Source organism: Physeter macrocephalus, chromosome 8 (genome assembly GCF_002837175.3).
Source record: "Physeter macrocephalus isolate SW-GA chromosome 8, ASM283717v5, whole genome shotgun sequence".
Lineage (NCBI taxonomy): Eukaryota > Metazoa > Chordata > Mammalia > Artiodactyla > Physeteridae > Physeter > Physeter macrocephalus.
This window is the reverse complement of record NC_041221.1, coordinates 88596374-88616220: the sequence shown is the minus strand read 5'-3', so window position 1 is coordinate 88616220 and position 19847 is coordinate 88596374. Positions and strand designations below refer to the sequence as shown.

The following is a 19847-nucleotide window of genomic DNA, read 5'->3' as shown; positions in this document are numbered from 1 at the left end:
ATCTTCCCGGACCGGGGCACGAACCCGTGTCCCCTGCATCGGCAGGCGGACTCTCAACCACTGCGCCACCAGGGAAGCCCCTTTTTCTCACTTTAAAAAAATCAATTCAGAACAATTGAATCTTAGAAATGGTAGAGTTGAAATATGGCAAACATCTTACTTGCAGCAGCAATAAACTTGATGCTGAAGCCTAATGTTTTTTGTATATTCCTTCTCTATTTCTCCTTTTGGATGATAGATTATGAAAGAGGGATTTTATGCAGCAGTTGGTGACAAAATATATTTCTTACTAATGTGTAATATTTGCTACATTAATAATTTTATGGCTTTAATTATTGATGCAAACTTAATTGTGCCCCATGTACCTTTTTCTTGCAGCTCAATAAAAACTATATATTTCTTTAATTAGGCTTCATTTGAAGACTAGAAGACAATGCAGGAGTGGTTTCTTGCTAATTCACCTATCTATAGCCAGGGAAAAAATGGAATTAGTGTCTTCAGTGTAGTTTAGCGAGAAAAAATATCTAACTGTTCTGAAAGTGTGACTTTCCTTTGCACAGTTAACCTCACCCAGAGGCCAGGAATATATAGGCAACTGAAAGCGAACACTGCAACAGGGGATCATATTCTCCCCTTCCTGGCTCTGGGGAGAAATTTCATTGATTTTAGTAGAGATGGAAAGGAAAAATTGGGGTCACCTACATGGTTATCATACTGTCTTCCCTCTTTATATTCTCGACCTTACTCGAAATCTAATCTTAGTCTTTCCTGCTTGATTCCAACATTTTGTTGTGGTACTCCACTTCGAATCACCAGGAATATTACAATCACTTTATTCTGTGTCCAAACGTTTCAAAACAACTACCAGAAAGCCTGGATGGAAGGAAACTAACATTTGCTAAGCATCTGGTCTGGGTTATACAAGGCGCTTTCAATCAATTATTGCTTTAATCTCCAGGGATCACAATCGCAAATGCCAACAAGTTCAAAAATGAAGAGAGCAGATAGGGCTTGAGAAAGAAGGAGCCCTTGGAGCTCCATCTTTCATTTTCCACTTTGATAGAGAAGTGAGTTCAGAAAAAAAAAAATGTTTAAGAATAACATTTGTAACATTCTGTGAGAATAACAGTAGAGCAAGGATTGCAGATGATACTCCATCTCAGTGTCAGGTGGACATCAGGAGAGACAGGAATGGCCAACTGTAAGGCTCACATCCCATCTCAGTGAGATTCTCAACTCTGGCCCACCACTGCCATGCTGAGGGCTCTTCTAAATTTTTAAGTGAAGCATAAAAGCTTCATTCTTAACTATATTAGTTTTCTAGTGTTACATGAAAGATAACCACAAATTTAGTAGCCTAAAACAATACAAATTCATTACCTCACTGTTCTCCTAACTCAGGAGGTTGAACTGGAGTTGGCTGGGTCCTGTGCTCAGGTGTCACCTGGCAAAACTCGAGGTGTTGGCAGGCGCTATAGTCATATCTGTGAATCTAGAGTCCTCTTCCAAACTCACTGACTGATGGTACAATTTGTTTTCTTGTGGCTGTATGACCAACAACCCTATTTTCTTGCTGGCTGTTAGGGACGATTCTCAGCTTCTAGAGGCTACCCTCGCATCCTGGCCCTGTAGCCTCCTCCACAGACCCTCTCACCACATAGAAAGCTTACTTCTTCAAGCTTAGCAGGAGAATCTAATGCTTCAAATCTCTCTTACCTCTTTTAGAAGCTCAGCTGAGTAGGTCAGGTTCATCCAGGATTACCTATCTCCCTCTTGATTAGGTAAAAGTGAAATGCTTAGTGACCTTAACTACATCTGCATAATCCCTTCTGCCCTATAATGTAACATAATCATCAGAGTAACATACATCTTTTTCCCAAGTCTCCTTCCTACTCAAGTTGGAGGGGATTAATGCAAAAGGGGGAGGGGGATCTTGGTGGCCATCTTGGAATTCTGCCTACCCTGCCCTTTTCTCAAGCTTCCCACAGAAATATAGCACTCTTAAAAAATGAGCTGCTGAATAGCCATGAATACTTTAACTTCCTTTCATTTTCTACAACTGCTTTGACCTCTTGGCACTATCTTATCACATTAACTGATTGGTCCAATGCCCATCTATATTCAGTGCCTGTCTCTAGTTTTAAAATTTCAGTGTTGGAGCTTTTTCCTGCCATTTGATAAGCATAATAAATAGTTGTCACAAATGAAATTTGCACAAAAGCTGACTGTGATGTCAATAGCAGGTATAGTTTTTGTAACTGTAATGTAGGTTGATTCTTGAAATCCTAAATTTATCATTAGTACACTCTATTCAGAGAGAGTTACTCTCTTGATATACATAAAAAATTCAAACTTCAAAGCATTTTAGAAAATGACAGGCATCTGAAAGTCCCATTTTTATTCTAATGAAAATATCTTTTACCAAGAAGTTAAGATTTCTCACAAAATGTAAAGGGACTTAAAAAAAATAAGGGTACTAAAAAGTGTTATTATTCTCAGCAAGACAACTCATAACCATGTTGATTTAGGAAAATCTTCAAGGATTTACTGAGGCAATTGTAAGGTAAACTCAGTTCTCACAATGAAAGGAAAATGCTTTGATAAGTTTTCTGGGGTTTCCTTTCAGCTTACTTGCTTCTCTGCCTTTAAAAATATTTTATATCATTTTTAAGGGCAAGCTATAAGCAATATTTATGTTCAGAGAAGAAATCTATCTATAGGAATTCAGATTTAATTTTAAACACAGGTAAACAATCCTATAAACAAAGTCAGTGATTTCCCCACGTACTTTTTGAAAATAAATAAAAACAAATCAGCTCTGGTTGTCTCATTTGTCGTTTGAATACTAAAAAGCAAGACATTGGGATTTTTGAGAGCAGTTGTATTATTTTAGACTTCACAAATCTATACAATAATTCATGATTTAGAAAAGAACTGTTGGGTTATCTAGCCAGTCTTTTTTAAGAGTAGCAGTTGAAACAAACAATCAGCTCACTTCATGCATGGAAGAGAATTCTTCAAACTCTTCCCCTTAAACAAATCTTCAATCAGTTAAATGACAACGTTGTTTAAAAGAGAAGTATTTTATACTTCTCCAACTCTTATTGATGAATCTCTCATTCTCAATTTTAAAATTTGTTGTATCAACTAAACGCCTGTAAGTGGATTGACATACTTTTTATAGTACATATATTAACTAGATCAATTCAACCAAATGCCAATATTTCACCCTATCTGATTTTCAACACAGCATGTTGGTAAATACTTATAGAAAAATGTTTCTGTATATATTGTTTCCAGCTTGAGAAGATTAATATGGTTATACAAATGTAAGCTTAATTTGGAAGTTTGACATGATAAGCAACATTTCCAGATACTTTTTGATTGTGCCAAGGGTGATTTTTGAAAAATTTGTGATAAGTTTATTGTGTCATTTGGTAAAAATAATAATTTCAAAAGACTAGAGAAAAGGTAGAATTATTAATAGGAAAAAAAGCTCATTTTAAAAGCACATTCTTATTGATTTTTATTATATTAAAAAAAAATAAAGCAAAGCCAGCTTTAGCTCCTGATCTACATCTTCATTCCTATTGAGTGAATAGAGAAATTTCTACGTGGTATAATTTGAGAAGCGCTGAGCACCTTCAACTGGCCTTGCTTAATCCCGGTGACTAAGACTTCGAGACAACTTTAAAGGCATTGGCAACCACCATTTAAAGGCAGAAGTTATCTAGCAGGGGTAATGAGTAAAGTCATTATCACATAAGATTAGTTCTGAAAGATAAATTGTGGCCTTCTAATGAGTCCCTAGCAAAATAGGAGCCAGAGCAGTCAGATTTAAAGAGGATAGGAAAAAGAAAAGTCACTACTAAAACACCCCAGCCATAATAATAATCCAGTGAATATCTGTGGAGTTGAATCAACTTGAACAGAGAGCAACAGACTTTACCTCTGGGACCCTGTCAAAGGGTAACGCTTTGTAGCTGAATCTCAAGGGAAAGTTTGAGGCCCAGGGGAAAGGAAATGAACAGAGGCTGCAAAAAGAGGTAAGGAGAGTACCCATATCCATGTCTGGATACTTGAAACAAAGTAGAGGTGAGGAAACAGGAGATGTTGTATAAATACTACCCAGAGATATGCCTCTCCTTCCACAAGTATAAAATTCAATCTTGTTATATAGCTGATAATTCATTTTAGAAACCCATGAAGGTTAAACTGACATCTAGAATTCTTTACAGAAATTTTTTCACATATCTAGGTAGCTTGTAAGTGTAATTTTCATATCATTTAAATAAAACAGAATAACAAAACTTCCCTTTTGTATCATGAATCCATGGGACAATTTAGCTATTGGCTTTAACTAAAAAATAGAGCTATTGGTTAGCAACTTGAACAATCACCACCAAGTATAAGATTAAGCCAATTTTGCACTTTTCAGTGAATTCAAATCTGCAATATGGTCCTAATGGCAGAATGTATCTTTGGTTTCACTGTCTGGTCCTTTTACCCAAGATAACATAGATTCCAAAGTTTAATTTTATACTTATAACGATTAGCGTTTATTTTTCTCCAACAGGGTATCAATAAGTTTCTGCCAGTGAATTGGCAAAATCATGACTCTTCTTAATTTATTTTTTGCTTCTCAATAATTTTGCAACCCAGCTCTGTTTCTAGGAGCTCTGCTTTTACTTCTTGCGGGAGAAAAGAAATTTGTTTGCACAATGCAACAAGATCTAGGGATCTGTAACATGAGAAACTGAGCAATTGTTTCAATATATCCACCAGTAGTTTTCAGAGGGTAGGATCATACAACTGTATTTAATCAGAAGAACTTATCACAGAAGCTTGGGATACAAATGTCAAGACATTTCATATGATGCAGTGTTGCCTGTTAGTGTCCAGGATATCCAGAGTTCAAAGGGAAGATCCACTAGAAAAGGCTTCCCAGAAAAGTCAGGGACTTCTGGATAATAGTTCAAATACGCCTACTCCTTACTGAATGACTGATCATATTTCCTTGATTCAAGATGCCCATTTTTCACAACTATGGTTTTCAAAATTAGGAAGCAACTTTTAATCAAGGTACACTTCTAATATTGTGATTTTTTTTCCTTTTTTGGAAACTTATTATTTAATCAATGGTGAATCTAATGATCAGTGGTTCTTTAAACTCAAGAAAATAGGTATTCCCACAAATAGATACAAGATCAAGAAGAGTAAAACCTTATGAGAGGACCAATGTTTACCCTGATATGTAAAACCTCAGCAAATGAAGAAAAACAGAAAAGGAAAAATTCTGTACTGTGGTAGGGATCTTTGCTATTAGACACTAGATCTATGTTTAAAAGCATGTGGAATGCTTCTCCAGCCTAAATTTAGTATCCTTGTGGGGGAGAGAATTTACTTGTTATTTATAAGTGCTGTGTGTGTGTGTGTTTGTGTGTGTGTGTGTGTGTGTGTGTGTGTGTGTGTGTGTGTGTGTTTATGTGGTTTCCAAGTAATTCAAAGCACACTAGGGACCTTAACACCCTACCTACAAAATGACAATTATTGTTTTCATGAAAGATAAATGATAACATTTAAGAGTGGTGCTAGCAAAAGAAATTTTTTTCATTGAAAAGTTGTAGTTTGACCTGTTTTGACACATTAAGGGGAGGCTTCCAATCTGAAATTTTTTCTTAACTCATGAATCAATCAAGTAGTTCTGAGACTGTAATTGAGCATTTTGTCAATACAAGGAGACTTAAAGATTATCTAGAACACTTAGCTCATTTCACAAACAAAAAAAATGAAGTCCAGAGTCATTTGCTTTGCCCAAGGTTGCCTAATTAATTAGTGCCAAAACCATGGGTAGAACCCAGTACTTCTTTTTGACAGTGTAATGCTTTTTTTTCAGTGGAGAAGAGTATCTCCTTCCATAAACATGATAGAATACTGTGGTTCTGGGTGGCTTTGCCAGAACCTACAAATTGAACCCAGGTCTCAGAGAAGTTTTGAGAAAGCACAGCTCAATTCTACCACAATATTTCAAGCAGTTCTCTGTACTTCTCTGGCCACTATGCAGAGATATAACGTCTATAGGATTTTTGTAGTGGACCTGGGAATGCTTGCATTCAAACAGTATTTTAAGTGGTCAAGGAAGTCTTTAGTAAGTTAGAATCATGCATCATTTTGAGAATTGGAAGAGCTCTGTGCAATACATTTCACTTTACTCCCTCAATTTATAGAGGAGGAAGATAACGTCTGGGAAAGTAACATGGCCTATCACATGCTGATGGGTGCGGGGTCAGGACTGGAACACAAATTTCCTTGTTCACTGCTTTTTCATGACACCACACAGCTTTACCATGAATTATACCCAGGAAATGGAAAGATGCAAAGGTGAAATAACCAAAGACAGCTTTCTATGAGAGATTTCTCACGCAAATGATGAAATTGGTGGTATTTGTCCTCAGGCCTGGCTAATTCTCTATCCTTGTCCCTCTCAGTGGTCAGTGTCCTCCCTCATGGGTTCTCCCCTCTCTTGCTATCAAAATATACTTTTTAGGAAAGGTTTCACAAGCTATCTTAAATATTCTTAGCAACTGTATTTGGTAGGCATTAGTATTAACATTGCCATTTTAAGATGTGAAAGTGAAAGGTGCTTGAGGATTGAGTTACTTCTCTGTGGCTCTACAGTTTTGTAAGTGGCAAGCAAGGATTCAAGCCCAGAAGTGTCAGGATTTAGCACTTTTCTTTAAACATTGCTAATTCAGCACTGTATCTAGAACACAGTATGTGTACAATAAATGTGAGCTACACGAAAATAAAGGAGGAAGGAAGGAAAGAAGGAAGGAAGGAGGGAGGGAGGGAGGGAGGGAGAAGAGACCTATTAAGACTAAGTTGTGATGAATAGCATTTGAACTTGCTATCTTTCCGTTTGCATGTGAACGGGAAACAAAATCTTAAACTGAAGAAATAAATTGGAATTTCAGGCATCTTCCAGCAGGGTGAGAAATTTGGCAGAAGAAGATAAAGGTGACCTAAAATTCCATGTTGGCCTTTTCAGAGCTCAGCAGTTACAAACTCATGATAAAATAGTTCTATGATTATTTCAGAGAGGACTTTTCATGATGCAGGAAAATTATCAACCCTGTTTCTGCCCAAATACCACAGGCAGAATATTCCATGAAGTCCAGGGGTGGTTCCTTCCCTCAGTTTCCAAACAGTTAGTTCAGAGAGCATCAAATGCCAGAGGTGGATAGTCACAAAAGTTGGTTTAAAATGTCCTGATCAGTGGTTGCCCAGTGGAGACCAGGGCGGGCAAACCTAGAGCCAGAATACAGGCTTTAGAGATTTCATTTGCAATATCTTTGGGTTAACTCCCTAGATTTGGCTAAGGCTTTTAGGTTCTACAAAGCGTTTCCAGGGAGGCCTAGCCATGGAGTCAAGCCCTGTTCCTGGAGACTTCATCAAGTTCCTCCCTGTTCGTGGTTCTGTCTGTATGAGGTGGCAGAGGAGGGGAGGGAGAGGTAGGAACAGAATACAGAAGCTCACAGGGGAGGGAAAAGGAGGAGGACTGGCACATTCTTTTAAGTTAATTCAAGTGAGTCATTCAAGGATCCAAAGGTCTGAAGGCCTTCTGGATCATTCTAATGTCATTTTCTGCATCTTCTTAGATTACCTATGGTCCATCATCTAAGAGTCAAAGAGCCAGGTTCAAGGTTCTGCAGAATTTAACTACTGATCAAATGGTCTTGGACAAATCACTATATTTGTACCTCAACTTCTCACTTATATTGATGACGATTAATAGTTGTGTGACCCACCTCACTTGATGGATGTAAAGAAAAAAAAGCCTTTTATATTGTAAAATATTCTGTAGCTGTGATTGTTATCATTGTTTTATAATATGAATGTGCTACTGTACTGTTTGGCCTTTGTTACTCTTTCCTTTTTTTTCCCTAAACTGTGATACTTGGACGGCACACCTTACAAGTGACAAGTCAGAGTGGCTTATCCTAATGACATATCCTAATGCCTCCTTATGTTTAACATTAGTTGCAAAGACCACTGCTATATAAATAGAATCATACCTTCTACCTACTTCAAGTAGATGCCACCAAACAAAGGTAGAACATACCTACACATGAATGCATAAGTTTCAAAACCTCACAGTAGGACATAACATACATTTTTTAATAAAATATTTTCTAGGAAAAAAAGTTTAAAACAGTAGAATACATAATGTCAGCAATTTCTACCTTAGAACTACTCAATATATAAGATATATCAAGGATTAAGAAAAACAGGGGCTTCCTTGGTCGCACAGTGGTTAAGAATCCAGCTGCCAATGGGGGGAACACGGGTCCGCGCCCTGGTCCGGGAAGATGCCACATGCCACGGAGCAACTAAGCCCGTGCGCCACAACTACTGAGCCTGTGCTCTAGAGCCCGCGAGCCACAACTACTGAAGCCCGCGTGCCTAGCGCCCGTGCTCTGCAACAGGAGAGGCCACCGCAGTGAGAAGCCCGTGCACCGCAACGGACAGTAGCCCCCACTCGCTGCAACTAGAGAAAGCCCACGCCCAGCAACGAAGACCCAACACAGCCAAAAATAAATAAATAAATAAAATAAATTTATTTTTAAAAAAAGAAAGAAAAACAGGACTTCCAGGTGCTCGGCTGCCTCTTCCCGGACCGAGAGAAGCGCCCGCGTGGTCGCCACCCGCGTCCTCCTTCCCGCGGCCCTCGGGAGACTGCACTTGGCGGCAGTGGACCGCCAGCAGGTCCGAAGGTGACAGTGTGGGAGATTCCATCCATGGGAAACCTTCCGTGGTGTACAGATTTTTCACAAGTCTTGGACAGGTCTATCAGGTCTGGCTGGACAAGTCTACTCCATACACGGCTGTGCAATGGGTAGTGACGCTGGGCCTGAGCTTCCTCTACATGATCCAAGTTTACCTGCTGCGAGGTTGGTACATCGTGACCTATGCCTTGGGAATCCACCATCTAAATCTCCTTATAGCTTTCCTTTCTCCAAAAGAGGATCCTTCCTTAATGGAAGATTCAGACGATGGCCCCTCGTTACCAACCAAACAGAATGAGGAGCTCCAGTCCTCCATTAGGAGACTCCCAGAGTTTAAATCCTGGCACGCGGGATCAAGGGCATCCTGGTGGCCATGGTCTGCACCTTTTTTGACGCATTCAACGTCCTGGTGTTCGGGCCCATCCTGGTGATGTACTTCATCATGCTCTTCTGTATCACGATGAAGAGGCAAATAAAGCACATGATCGAGTACCGGTACATCCCGTTCACGCATGGCAAGAAGACATACAAGTAGAAGGAGGCCACGGGCAAGACGTTCGCCAGCTAGACGCGGCCGCCCTCCGCGGGCCCTGGACGGCCATGAGTTGCTGTGACCGGTGCCTTCTTTCCTCACATAAAGTAGTTGATTACAAGGGAGTTATTTTCTTTTTAAAAAGGAGCTTCAATTATTTGTAACTGAGATATCAGGTTCTTGAAGAAACTTACATTTAAACAGAATCGTGTTGATTTATTTTCCAGTGCCGGTCAGGTGTCCAGACGCTGGCCTTGCAGGGCGCAGGCCGGGAGGACAGCCGGGTGGGCTGGGGGGCGGGAGCGGGGGCGGGGGCGGCAGGGCCCGGCCCGCGGAAGGAGCCAGGACGCCCAGCTGCCGCCTCCCAGGACGCTCGCCTGGCCCCGCCGGCCACACGGAGGATGCTCGCCCGTCAGTCCGGCAAGTAGAAGAGATTTCTGCAGTAACTCAGGGCTGTAATGCCAGTTTCCGAATTTCATCTCACTAGAGATGTGTTGAGTTGGCCTCTAGCATAATGACTCAAAACTTTGTTCTTAACTACCATGATTGCTTCTGAGGGCCTGGAATTATAAATATATATTATATTTTAATTGTTTGAGGTTATTTTGACACATTTCTTTGATACGTGAAGGGTTGTTTTAACTTAAACGAGTTCTCACGCAGCAGCCCCTTTTCAGAGACACCTGGTAGGAGCAGCCAGTTCTGTGGCTTTTAACACACGGCTTCCCACTTTCTACCGGGAAACAACTCTGACCTGCATGTCAACTTTTTTGATGTGATAAAAACCAATACTCGTAAAAAAAAAAGAAAAAGAAAAACAGGACTTCCAGATAACACATGAAATGTTTCACATATTCATTTCATATATTCATTCATATATACTTTATCCCATCCTTACATGTATATATTTAATCTAAAGGTAATAAATGTAACACAGATCGCAAGTTATAATCAAGAGGTTCATTTTTAATTGTTAATTGTTGTCCAGCTTTTTAGAAAACAGAATACAAAGAGACAAAATTTCTTTAATAGTTCAGAAAGCACACCATAAGCTCTAATGGATAGATTAAGAAGCAAATAGTTAAAATCTGGAGATCTTACTATAAGTATTATAATTTTAAACTGTTTCTATAAAACTCAATTACTGCATGCATGCCAGTGAAATTTAAAAAGAGAGAGAAGGGACTTCCCTGGCGGTCCAGTGATTAAGACTTCACCTTCCAATGCACAGGGTGCTGGTTCGATATCTGGTCGGGCAGCTAAGATCCCACATGGCTTGTGGCCAAAAAACCAAGACATAAAACAGAAGCAATATTGTAACAAATTCAACAGGGACTTAAAAAACTAAATAAATAAAAAATAAACACAGAGAGAAAAGTTTAAGCATTAAATGCTGTAAACATTTAAATAAATATAACATATATCTACATATACGACTTGCTAGTAGGTATATATCATTTCTGCCTGATAATTTTCTCTCTCCTCTCTGTGTCTTCCACCTCAGCACAATATGACATGACACTTTCTATATGAAAATAAATGATACCACTTGCTCACTAGGTTCCCCTCAGGGAATAAAACTAATGGACAAACTCTGTGGGGCACCATGGGTGAGGAATTATACATGGTTGGTAGTAGCCTAGAGCTTGACAGGACCCAGGGTTACCCAACACAGTGAGGCCAAAGGAAATGGAGAAGAAAAGTTGAGGCAAGAGGAGTGATTTGAAAAGGCAGACAAAATGATAATGGGGTCCACATGAGGAAGACTAAACATAAGGTCAGAGGCTGGAAGGATGAGGACTGGAAGGCTCGGTGAAAATAGGTTCAAGACTACACAAAGGAGTCACAGCCCTGCCTCTATGAGGGTCCTGGTGTGACGTGCCTGATGACATAGGAAACTAGACAGTTACTGACATGTATTTCTCAACTGATACACCATGGAGTCTATGATGGCACTCTCTACTATACAGCCATGCCAATGGGTGGTGGCATGCCCTCTCAGACATCTGAGGTCGACTTCAATTATTTTCTTGCTACTGTAAATTTCTATCCAAACTGAATGTTTAGAAAATTTAACAATGCATCTGTTGGGAGAAACATTGGGATTTCTAAACTGAGAATGCATATTATACTCATTTTAAGAAAAAATACATTTCAAAGAAAATCTTCAAAGGGTTATAATAAGTTTCCCTCTTAAAATCCCCAGTAACTTATCTTAACAATGGCTTTCATATCTTTCTCCAGTTGGGCATTTTGTTTAGCTCAAAAGAAAGAAATAATTATAATATTTCTTTTCTAATAATGTCAAGAAGTTTCTGTTATTGCCCAAGTGAAAATATTTCACCGTAGCCTAATTTCCTTCTTCATTATATAGCATAAAGATCAGGAGCCACAAAAATCATTCTTTTCCTGATGACTTCAATCTTCCTATTTCATAAAGGAAAGGAAGTGAAAGAAAACTACCTCTCAACATTCCCAACCCAGTTTGCTTTTGGATTTTGCATATTCAGGCAACTAACTGTTGGCTGTTTTACTGGTTTGAGTAACCCATAAGGTACAAGAGAATCTAAGTTCTACATTAGAACCCACATCTGCTTCTGCTAGAAAGAAAACCCATCTGAGAATCAATGAAGCACATGGAGAGGGTCTAATTAAATCCCTATGCCATTTCCTTTAAAACTGTCAAATTGAAATTGTAATCGTGTATTCATTCACCCCCCAGTGGTGTAGTGGTAATTTTAGAAGTGGGAATATTTAAGCAATAAGAGCCAACAGGGTGTGTTTTGCTAGGATATCAATGAGCCTGGACAGTTCCTGTAAGCAGCCAACAGACTGAAAACAAAACCTTTCCTACATAGTGAGTGAATCAGGAGACCCTCTCCAAGTGTACAGCCACACTAATGACAAAGACTTAATTCTGTATTAGGAATGAGAACTTATAATAGATGTATTGAGAGAATTATACTATGAAATCACACTAAACTATTAAATGAAAATACTACAAAGCATTGGCACATTAAATCAAAGTGATAAAATGTTCAACAAATTAAAAATCAAACATCCAAGATTTCTGGCTTTTGAAGTCACCATAAAATTCCTAACACTTGTTCTGTCCACAGTCCTCTTTCTTTTTGCCTAATTTTGTGGTTGCCTTAAATGTCCCCCAACAAAAATCTAACTGAATAAGTATGAGAGGAATACGTGCTCTGCAACTTGTTATTGGGGTACCTTTTGGCCTCATTTTAGAGGACAGCAATACTTTTAAGAGTGAGTCTCTTTAGAGCATGGATTGAAATATCTATATGCTCCTCACATATACTAAAATATATGTTACCCAGGATGGTTTTTGCACTATGTTTAAATAACAAATACGAAAGAAAGGCAGCCACATTACATAGCTAATTCACTGGCTTCATGTAGATTCAGCCTGAGTTAAGAGACCACCAGGGGGGCTTCCCTGGTGCCGCAGTGGTTAGGAATCCACCTGCCAATGCGGGAGACACAGGTTCGAGCCCTGGTCCGGGAAGATCCCACGGGCCGTGGAGGAACTAAGCCCATGCGCCACAACTGCTGAGCCTGTACTCTGGAGCCCGCAAGCCACAACTGCTGAGCCCACATGCCACAACTACTGAAGCCCGTGTGCCTAGAGCCCATGCTCCACAACAAGAGAAGCCACTGCAATGAGAAGCCCACTCACCGCAACGAAGAGTGGCCCCCCACTCGCTGCAACTAGAGAAAGCCCACCAGGGTATCTCCAGACCTCATCAGAAGTATCTCCACGTTCTTGCTTCTAGGCTACTGTGTGGCTTGATCTAGAGGCAGTGACCAAAAAACAAAAAAAAAGTTCTGCAGATTAATTTGTTAAACTGCTTTCCTCGATATACTTGCTGACCAGAAAATTTGGTAGAGGCCAGTAAGAAAGGCTAGCATGACGGCGTTCAAGCAATCTGCATATTAAAAAGTCCTCCTTTCACTCACCTTCTCTCATTTCATACCTCCCATCCTCCTTCAAGCCCAATCCCCAACATGAACACATCTGTAGGGATGGGTGTCTAGCTGCTCTGCAGGCAGGAAAGATCACCAAGGGGGAGCAAGAATGGAGAAAAGGGAAAATAGGGAGTTTGATGTTGCTTTTGCCCTCCCCACTCTTTATGCCAGTCCCCTCTCCATACAAAATCCTCTTAGAGAGCTTTCCTCAGTCAAGCTGGGCCATCCTCCAAGGTCGCTGTATACAAATATAGCAACCTCAGAAGAGAATTAAAGGGGGTTTCCATTGGCCTATTTGTCTAGGGTGTCCTTCAGGAAAGAATTAAGATAAGCAATGTTGACAGTTTTTTAAAAAAATTAAATAAAGTAAAATATACTTCTGTATAAAGAACTGTGGAAAACTGAGTAGAACTAGAGGTCGCATAAAAGAGAGAAATAACTGGATACTGGGAAGGCACTCTTCCCACCTTCCTCGCCACTTTGCTTGAGGCCATTGAACTTCTGGTGTGGGAATGAGGGGTAAGGAGGTGATGGACACTTAGGAGAAAGGACGTCTATTGCTTTGATCAAATGAATTCACGTTTTCTGATCCGATTCTCCTAGAATATGAAAATCGCTTACACCATCAGTGTGGAGAATCATAATGCCAACTCACACATGATGTTCTCTACCCTACACTGGCAACAGGACTACACAGAGAGTAACAGAGTTTACAGACAAGTTAAAGCAAGATAAAATTCACAAACAGTAAGTCAGAAGTGAAAACCATCAGAATACCAAGAGAATCCATAAATTGCATCTCTCTGCAGTAAGTCAGATCCTCAACATCAGTCAGTGACAGGGAGAACATACACAAGGTTACGACGAAATTCCAACACTGAACTCTTGTAAAAAGAAGCATAAACTTATGTCTTGGGACTTTTCAAGCACAGGTCAAGTTTTGAATTCTAGAGTATTGCTCTTTGGGCCCTTATGTCACCTGAGCCAATTTTGTCCACACTTAAAAAGAAGACATTGCTTTCGAAGAGCATATACTCCCACTCTCCAGCATTAGTGATACATTTCTAAAACCTCTGCAGGGAAAAAAAAAAAGTATTAAATTACTTGTTCTCAATGTTCATCAGACAGCAAGTTTGAGGACCCAATTTAATTGAATACTGTCCAGTAGACTATTTCAGAGGTGCCAAATACATGACCCTAAATTAGAAGAATTATTTTACAGCTTTATTTCCACAAAAAAAGGGATCCGTTTTACTGAAATAAAAGTATTATCCCTCAAACTTGTATTTCCCTTTCTTTTTTTCTGGTAAAGAACCATATAAATGGGTTTCAAAAAGTATCTTTCACTTATAATACCATAGGATATGCTTTTTCGTTTTTGCTGGATTTTCATTTTTACATATAAAATATCATAAATGTCTACAGTGCAAGGGATGTATCTCCATTTAAATAAATGTGCTGATTACTAGCATCTTATATTAAAAGGAAATAATTTTACAGCATCAGATGATTCTTTCAGATATATATGCAAAACAAAAATGAACCAGTTATAAGTATTAAGCATTATTAGCACCTTAAAATGTAAGTCAATCTGGTACAATGTAAGCAGGTTAATAATGAAAAATAATTAGTTATCTAGTTGGTATTTGGCCAGACAAGAGACGTGCAGAAGACACGCAGGTCTAGGCATTTTAGACTAGATAACACCTGACTTACCTTGAGAGAGAAAAAGAGCAAAACCTTATTAAAATCTCTGCTGTTTTAATTACAGACGTTGCATCATGAAATACTATTTGCTTTTTTTCCTGCTGCTAGAAAAACACCTGCTTCTCACCCATTATCTGATCTTTTCAGTGCCCAAAGAGTGGGGAGCAAATGTTCATTACTAAAAGGCTTTCTGAGGAGTATGTCTCAACTAAACTTTATACACAGAACAAAGGCTTGATAGAGGAATATTGATCCCAATAACCCTAGTAATAATTTTGCTTTGGAAGCCAAATGTTTGTAAGCTTTCCTATTTAATGTGGGTTTTGTCACACCTGTGTAGCCTTGCCACAAGGCATGCTGGGAGCTCAATGATGGGTTCACATGAAAAGTTATGTAAACGGGAACTGTGTTGAGCCAAGCTTACGAAGATTCATTTAGCTTTAAGCCCTTGAGGAACCAAAATCTTATGCCTAGGAGAGCATCATGATCTCAGATGTATTCGGGACTGGTGTTTATATACAGGAGGGCATGCATGGGAAGCATGCCGTAGCTTATGCTCAACAGGAGAGACAGGAAGAGGAATGGTAAGAGCCATCCAAGAGGTAAGCCTACAGCCAATTGGCCTGGGGTTTGTGGCAGGACCCTATTCCAGCAAACAGAACTGAGTGACACCTGGGAAAGTAAGCACAGTCATGGAAACAGCACAACCAGATCAGGAGATGTGCCTGCAGCTTGGTAGGTAGTGCATGGGACTGACTCAGGACAGCAAGACTAGTGCCAAGTTCCCCCGATGGCAGAGAGCTAGCTCATATTTCTCTTTCAGTCTTAGTTCTCTCTGCTCAAACCTGGACAGAAATGAGCCTACAAGTTAAAGGTTTTCGATATCTAAATTTAAATGAGGCTAGAGAAGTTGTGAATCTACCTCCACGTGGTCATTTATATTTTTTTCTATCCAACACATGCTAAATTCTACACACACACAGAAGGACTGACACATACGCACACATGCTAACATACTTTTGTAAAGATACTATGAATGATTTTCTTATATTTGGACCTTTCAAAGGTCCAGATTTATTGCTGACTGCCAAGCCTTCTTAATTTATGATAACAACTAATAAATTTTACTTAAGATTAGAAAAGCTGCATTAAGTTTATGATCTTTCACAAGGTCCATCCACCTCACTACAAATAACTAATTTCGTTTCTTTTTATGGCTGAGTAATATTCCATTGTATATATGTGCCACATCTTCTTTATCCATTCATCTGTTGATGGACACCTAGGTTGCTTCCATGTCCTGGCTATTGTAAATAGAGCTGCAATGAACATTTTCTGCCAAGCCTTCTTAATTTATGATAACAACTAATAAATTTTACTTAAGATTAGAAAAGCTGCATTAAGTTTATGATCTTTCACATTTGAACATACTGTTTAAAATGTTCACAAAATGATGGACTTGACTTACAAATGAGCTTCAGGCTTATACTTCATCACAGATTATGAAAATCAGTGGGGAAATGTAGAGTTGTGGAATAACCAGTGGGAATATACACATTTACAATTCTGGGTTTCCTAATTTTAAGCACTTGGTATCTTGATTTATCAAATGCAAACTTTGAACTTCTTCAGTTGAAATATTTCTTAAATTCTAATATAGAAGGATTTACGTATACTCCCCATTGTTTCATTTACTTAGAAAACAGACTGAAGAACAATTATGCTGGATTTCAGATGTCTCGAGGAAATACTGCAAGCATGACATCTGTTTTCCCTGGGGTTTGACACACATTTGCTTTAATGTACTGGTGTGTTCTTCATTACCTTAGAAGCTATATGCTAAAAACAAGAGTGTTTCAGTTTTGAAGGAAAAGAAAAATATCGTAAATCCCAAAGCCCTTCTCTGTGAAGAACAATAATTTAGGGGTTAAGCGTTCAAAAAAGAAAAAATGCAAATGATCATGTTTCTAAATGGCCCAACTTTTTAAAGATTATGTTTAAGTCTTCTATAGACTTCCATATATGTAAGTCTTCCTTGTTACTGAAAAATTATTCAGAGCCAGAAAGAACGTGCCTCTGAAAATCAACAGCTAAAAGAAATAAGATCTTCATCTCTAAAAAGTCCAAGTCATCAATTCAAGATGTTAGAGGTATTAATCCTCTGGAAAATTATTTGGCCTCCAGAAGCAGTGAATTGCTAAACATTTCTGGTGGATATCCTGGAGTTCTGCACAAACTGACACATGAAGTTCCAGGCCGAATACAGAAATCCACCATTCTACACTATACCAGCTGGCTTGTAACATCTACATCTATGAAGAAATCCCCTTAATTAAAAACATATAAAATATCCAAAACACTTCCATGATTCTCATTCACTATCTGTTCAACCAATTTGCAAATTAAGGCATATCTCCCCCTCAGGTCACCTGAATTTAAAAGCTTTTGTCAAGTTCCTTCATACTGAAGGAACACAATTCAGTATGATAGCAAGTTGAAGTTCACACATCATATGGGTAGATGAAATAAAATCTCTTTTTTTCCCTTTATTTGTCCTTTGCCTGAAAGGACCACATCAAATGATCAGATGTTACTCTGCAGCATGAGAACTTGATGGAGCTTTGAAATCAACTGTCTCAAATCATTTCCTAAGCCCAGACAATGATAATAAACATCTCTTGAAGGGTCTAAACCAGACCCATTAGTGAACATGAGCTGCTTCACATCAGCCGACAGGAAAACTGTCTCCTGAAATTAAAGAGCAATTGATATCAACATTTGCTTTCTCCTAGTACCATCTTCAGAATCTTGGATTCAGACTTTTGACTCATATATTCTGGTACACTTAAATAAAACTAAAAGGACTTTAAAATCCCCCACTCAGTGAACTGAAGTATAGAAGTGAATTGATATAGTAAATTGCATCCATACACTTAATTAAATGCAATTCACAACTTAAGTTGGAGAATTAGAATTAATTTTACATTTCTTGCAATGTCTTCTCCTATTAAAAATGGAGACACCAAGAGAGTCAGAGTGATTTAGGGATAGAGGTTAGAAGGGCCTATTAAAAAGACTAATAACAAGTGACTTAAATGTCACCATCTCTCTGCCAAAGTGTATTAGCGATATTTTCAGTTTGACATGAGAACTCAATCCTTGTTTGTTGGTGTTGAATTCTAAACATAAATTCTACAGTTTTCAGAAAGAGAGGATATGTGTGTACTTAACAGGTGAAACACTGACAGCCTTGGAAACCAAAATCCTCTGTTTATCCAAAGGTTAGGGACAGTGCACTCAGCCACCATACAAATGTAGAGTACCTACATGAGCTTGCCAACAGGAATCTTTAAGGAAGAATAGTAACCCACCTTAGCTAGGCATTCAGCAGGGACAGCTGGCCAAGTCTAGCTGACTGAGGCCAGTTACTATTAGCAAATATGTCTGTTGAAGATTAGATTTAGTAGTTTTTATGGTCTATGTCTCTTTTGGTTTGAATATTTTCAAAGCCTAGGAGACTACAAAAATATTAAAGTGAGAGTTCCTTATTGATTTAATGAATAAAATAATAAATTGATTTATAGATTGGTGGAGACTGAATGTATAGATGGATGAATAGATGAACTTTCAAAGACTGTAATTTATAATATAGTTTTTATTTAAATAAAAGACCAAAATGTTTTACTCCTTATTATAGTATATGGTCTTAAACTGTACCCAGTATATGGAAGATGGCTGAGGGAGCAACTGGGGAAACTTTTCCTTAAGAGGTTAGAATGACATGGGACTTCCCTGGTGGTGCGGTGGTTAAGAATCCGCCTGCCAGTGCAGGGGACATGGGTTTGAGCCCTGGTCCGGGAAGATCCCACATGCTGCGGAGCAACTAAGCCCATGAGCCACAACTACTGAGCTTGCGCTCTAGAGCCCAAGACCCACAACTACTGAGCCCGTGTGCCACAACTACTGAAGCCCGCATGTCTACAGCCCGTGCTCCGCAACAAGAGAAGCCACTGCAATGAGAAACCTGCGCCCCGCAACAAAGAGTAGCCCCCGCTGGCCGCAACCAGAGAAAGCCCACCCGCAGCAATGAAGGCCCAACACGGCCAAAAATAAATAAATAAATAATTTTTTTTTTTTAAAAAGAGGCTATAATGACACAACAATTCATTTTCTGTATATCATAGACATTATCATGGAAGGTAAACTGAAGAAATTCCAAGAAAGAAAAGATGTCATGATTCTAGGTATTAATTCTTCAGTCAAGCGTTTACCCTCACAAAATTCTGTTTATATTTTTTACAAAACTTGATTTCAAATCTCTTGGCTGGATATATGCTGTGCATCAGAACAAGTAACTAGTTCATGATAAGCTAGATTCTCCATACACCAGGATCATCTCCACTTGTAAATTAAGTACCAGTGGAAGTCAAATCAGCAGAGTATAATTTATTAAGCTACTGCTGTGTTAATGCAACTTCTGAAGGTAGCTCATTTACTATCCAGAATTTGATTAGCCCCTAGAAGAACCTGGTTCATTTTATTCAAATAAGGCTATTTCAAATAATAAATTCCACAAACTGACCCTCAGAGAAGAAAATATCTTTGAATTAAGTACATTGGAAATCTGTAAAATTCTAACTCATTCATTTGCCAACCATATTGACACCTTGCTAGTTGCACAGGGAGTTATAAAACATATAATCCTGCTGTTTTTCAAAGATAAGTAAGGTAATATCATGGGGAGGCATAGTTTGCTCAGGGATCCTTACACCATTATGATACTACCCAATATTTTATGGCAATTGTAATACTTTGTAGACCAGTGGAAAATATAT

At 38.8% G+C, this 19847-nt stretch overlaps 1 protein-coding gene and 1 long non-coding RNA gene across 2 annotated transcripts in view; one reads left to right on the top strand and one right to left on the bottom strand.

Annotated features, from left to right (window-relative positions):
• LOC102973963 (uncharacterized) overlaps window positions 1–9974 on the top strand; it is a 23631-nt gene extending 13657 nt beyond the window's left edge. The window contains 3 exon segments of the mRNA XM_055086894.1: window positions 6228–6381; window positions 8617–9137; window positions 9140–9974. Of these exon segments, the coding sequence (XP_054942869.1) occupies window positions 6228–6381; window positions 8617–9137; window positions 9140–9321 (857 nt within the window). The 3' untranslated portion in view covers window positions 9322–9974.
• A 438-nt stretch (window positions 9975–10412) lies between these two features.
• Window positions 10413–19847, bottom strand: part of LOC114486737 (uncharacterized) — a 91419-nt gene continuing 81984 nt past the window's right edge. Inside the window, exons 4-5 of the long non-coding RNA XR_003680975.1 lie at window positions 13016–13130; window positions 10413–10593 (exon numbers count right to left, since the gene is read on the bottom strand). This is a non-coding gene — a long non-coding RNA (uncharacterized lncRNA). The remainder of the gene's footprint in view (window positions 10594–13015; window positions 13131–19847) is intronic.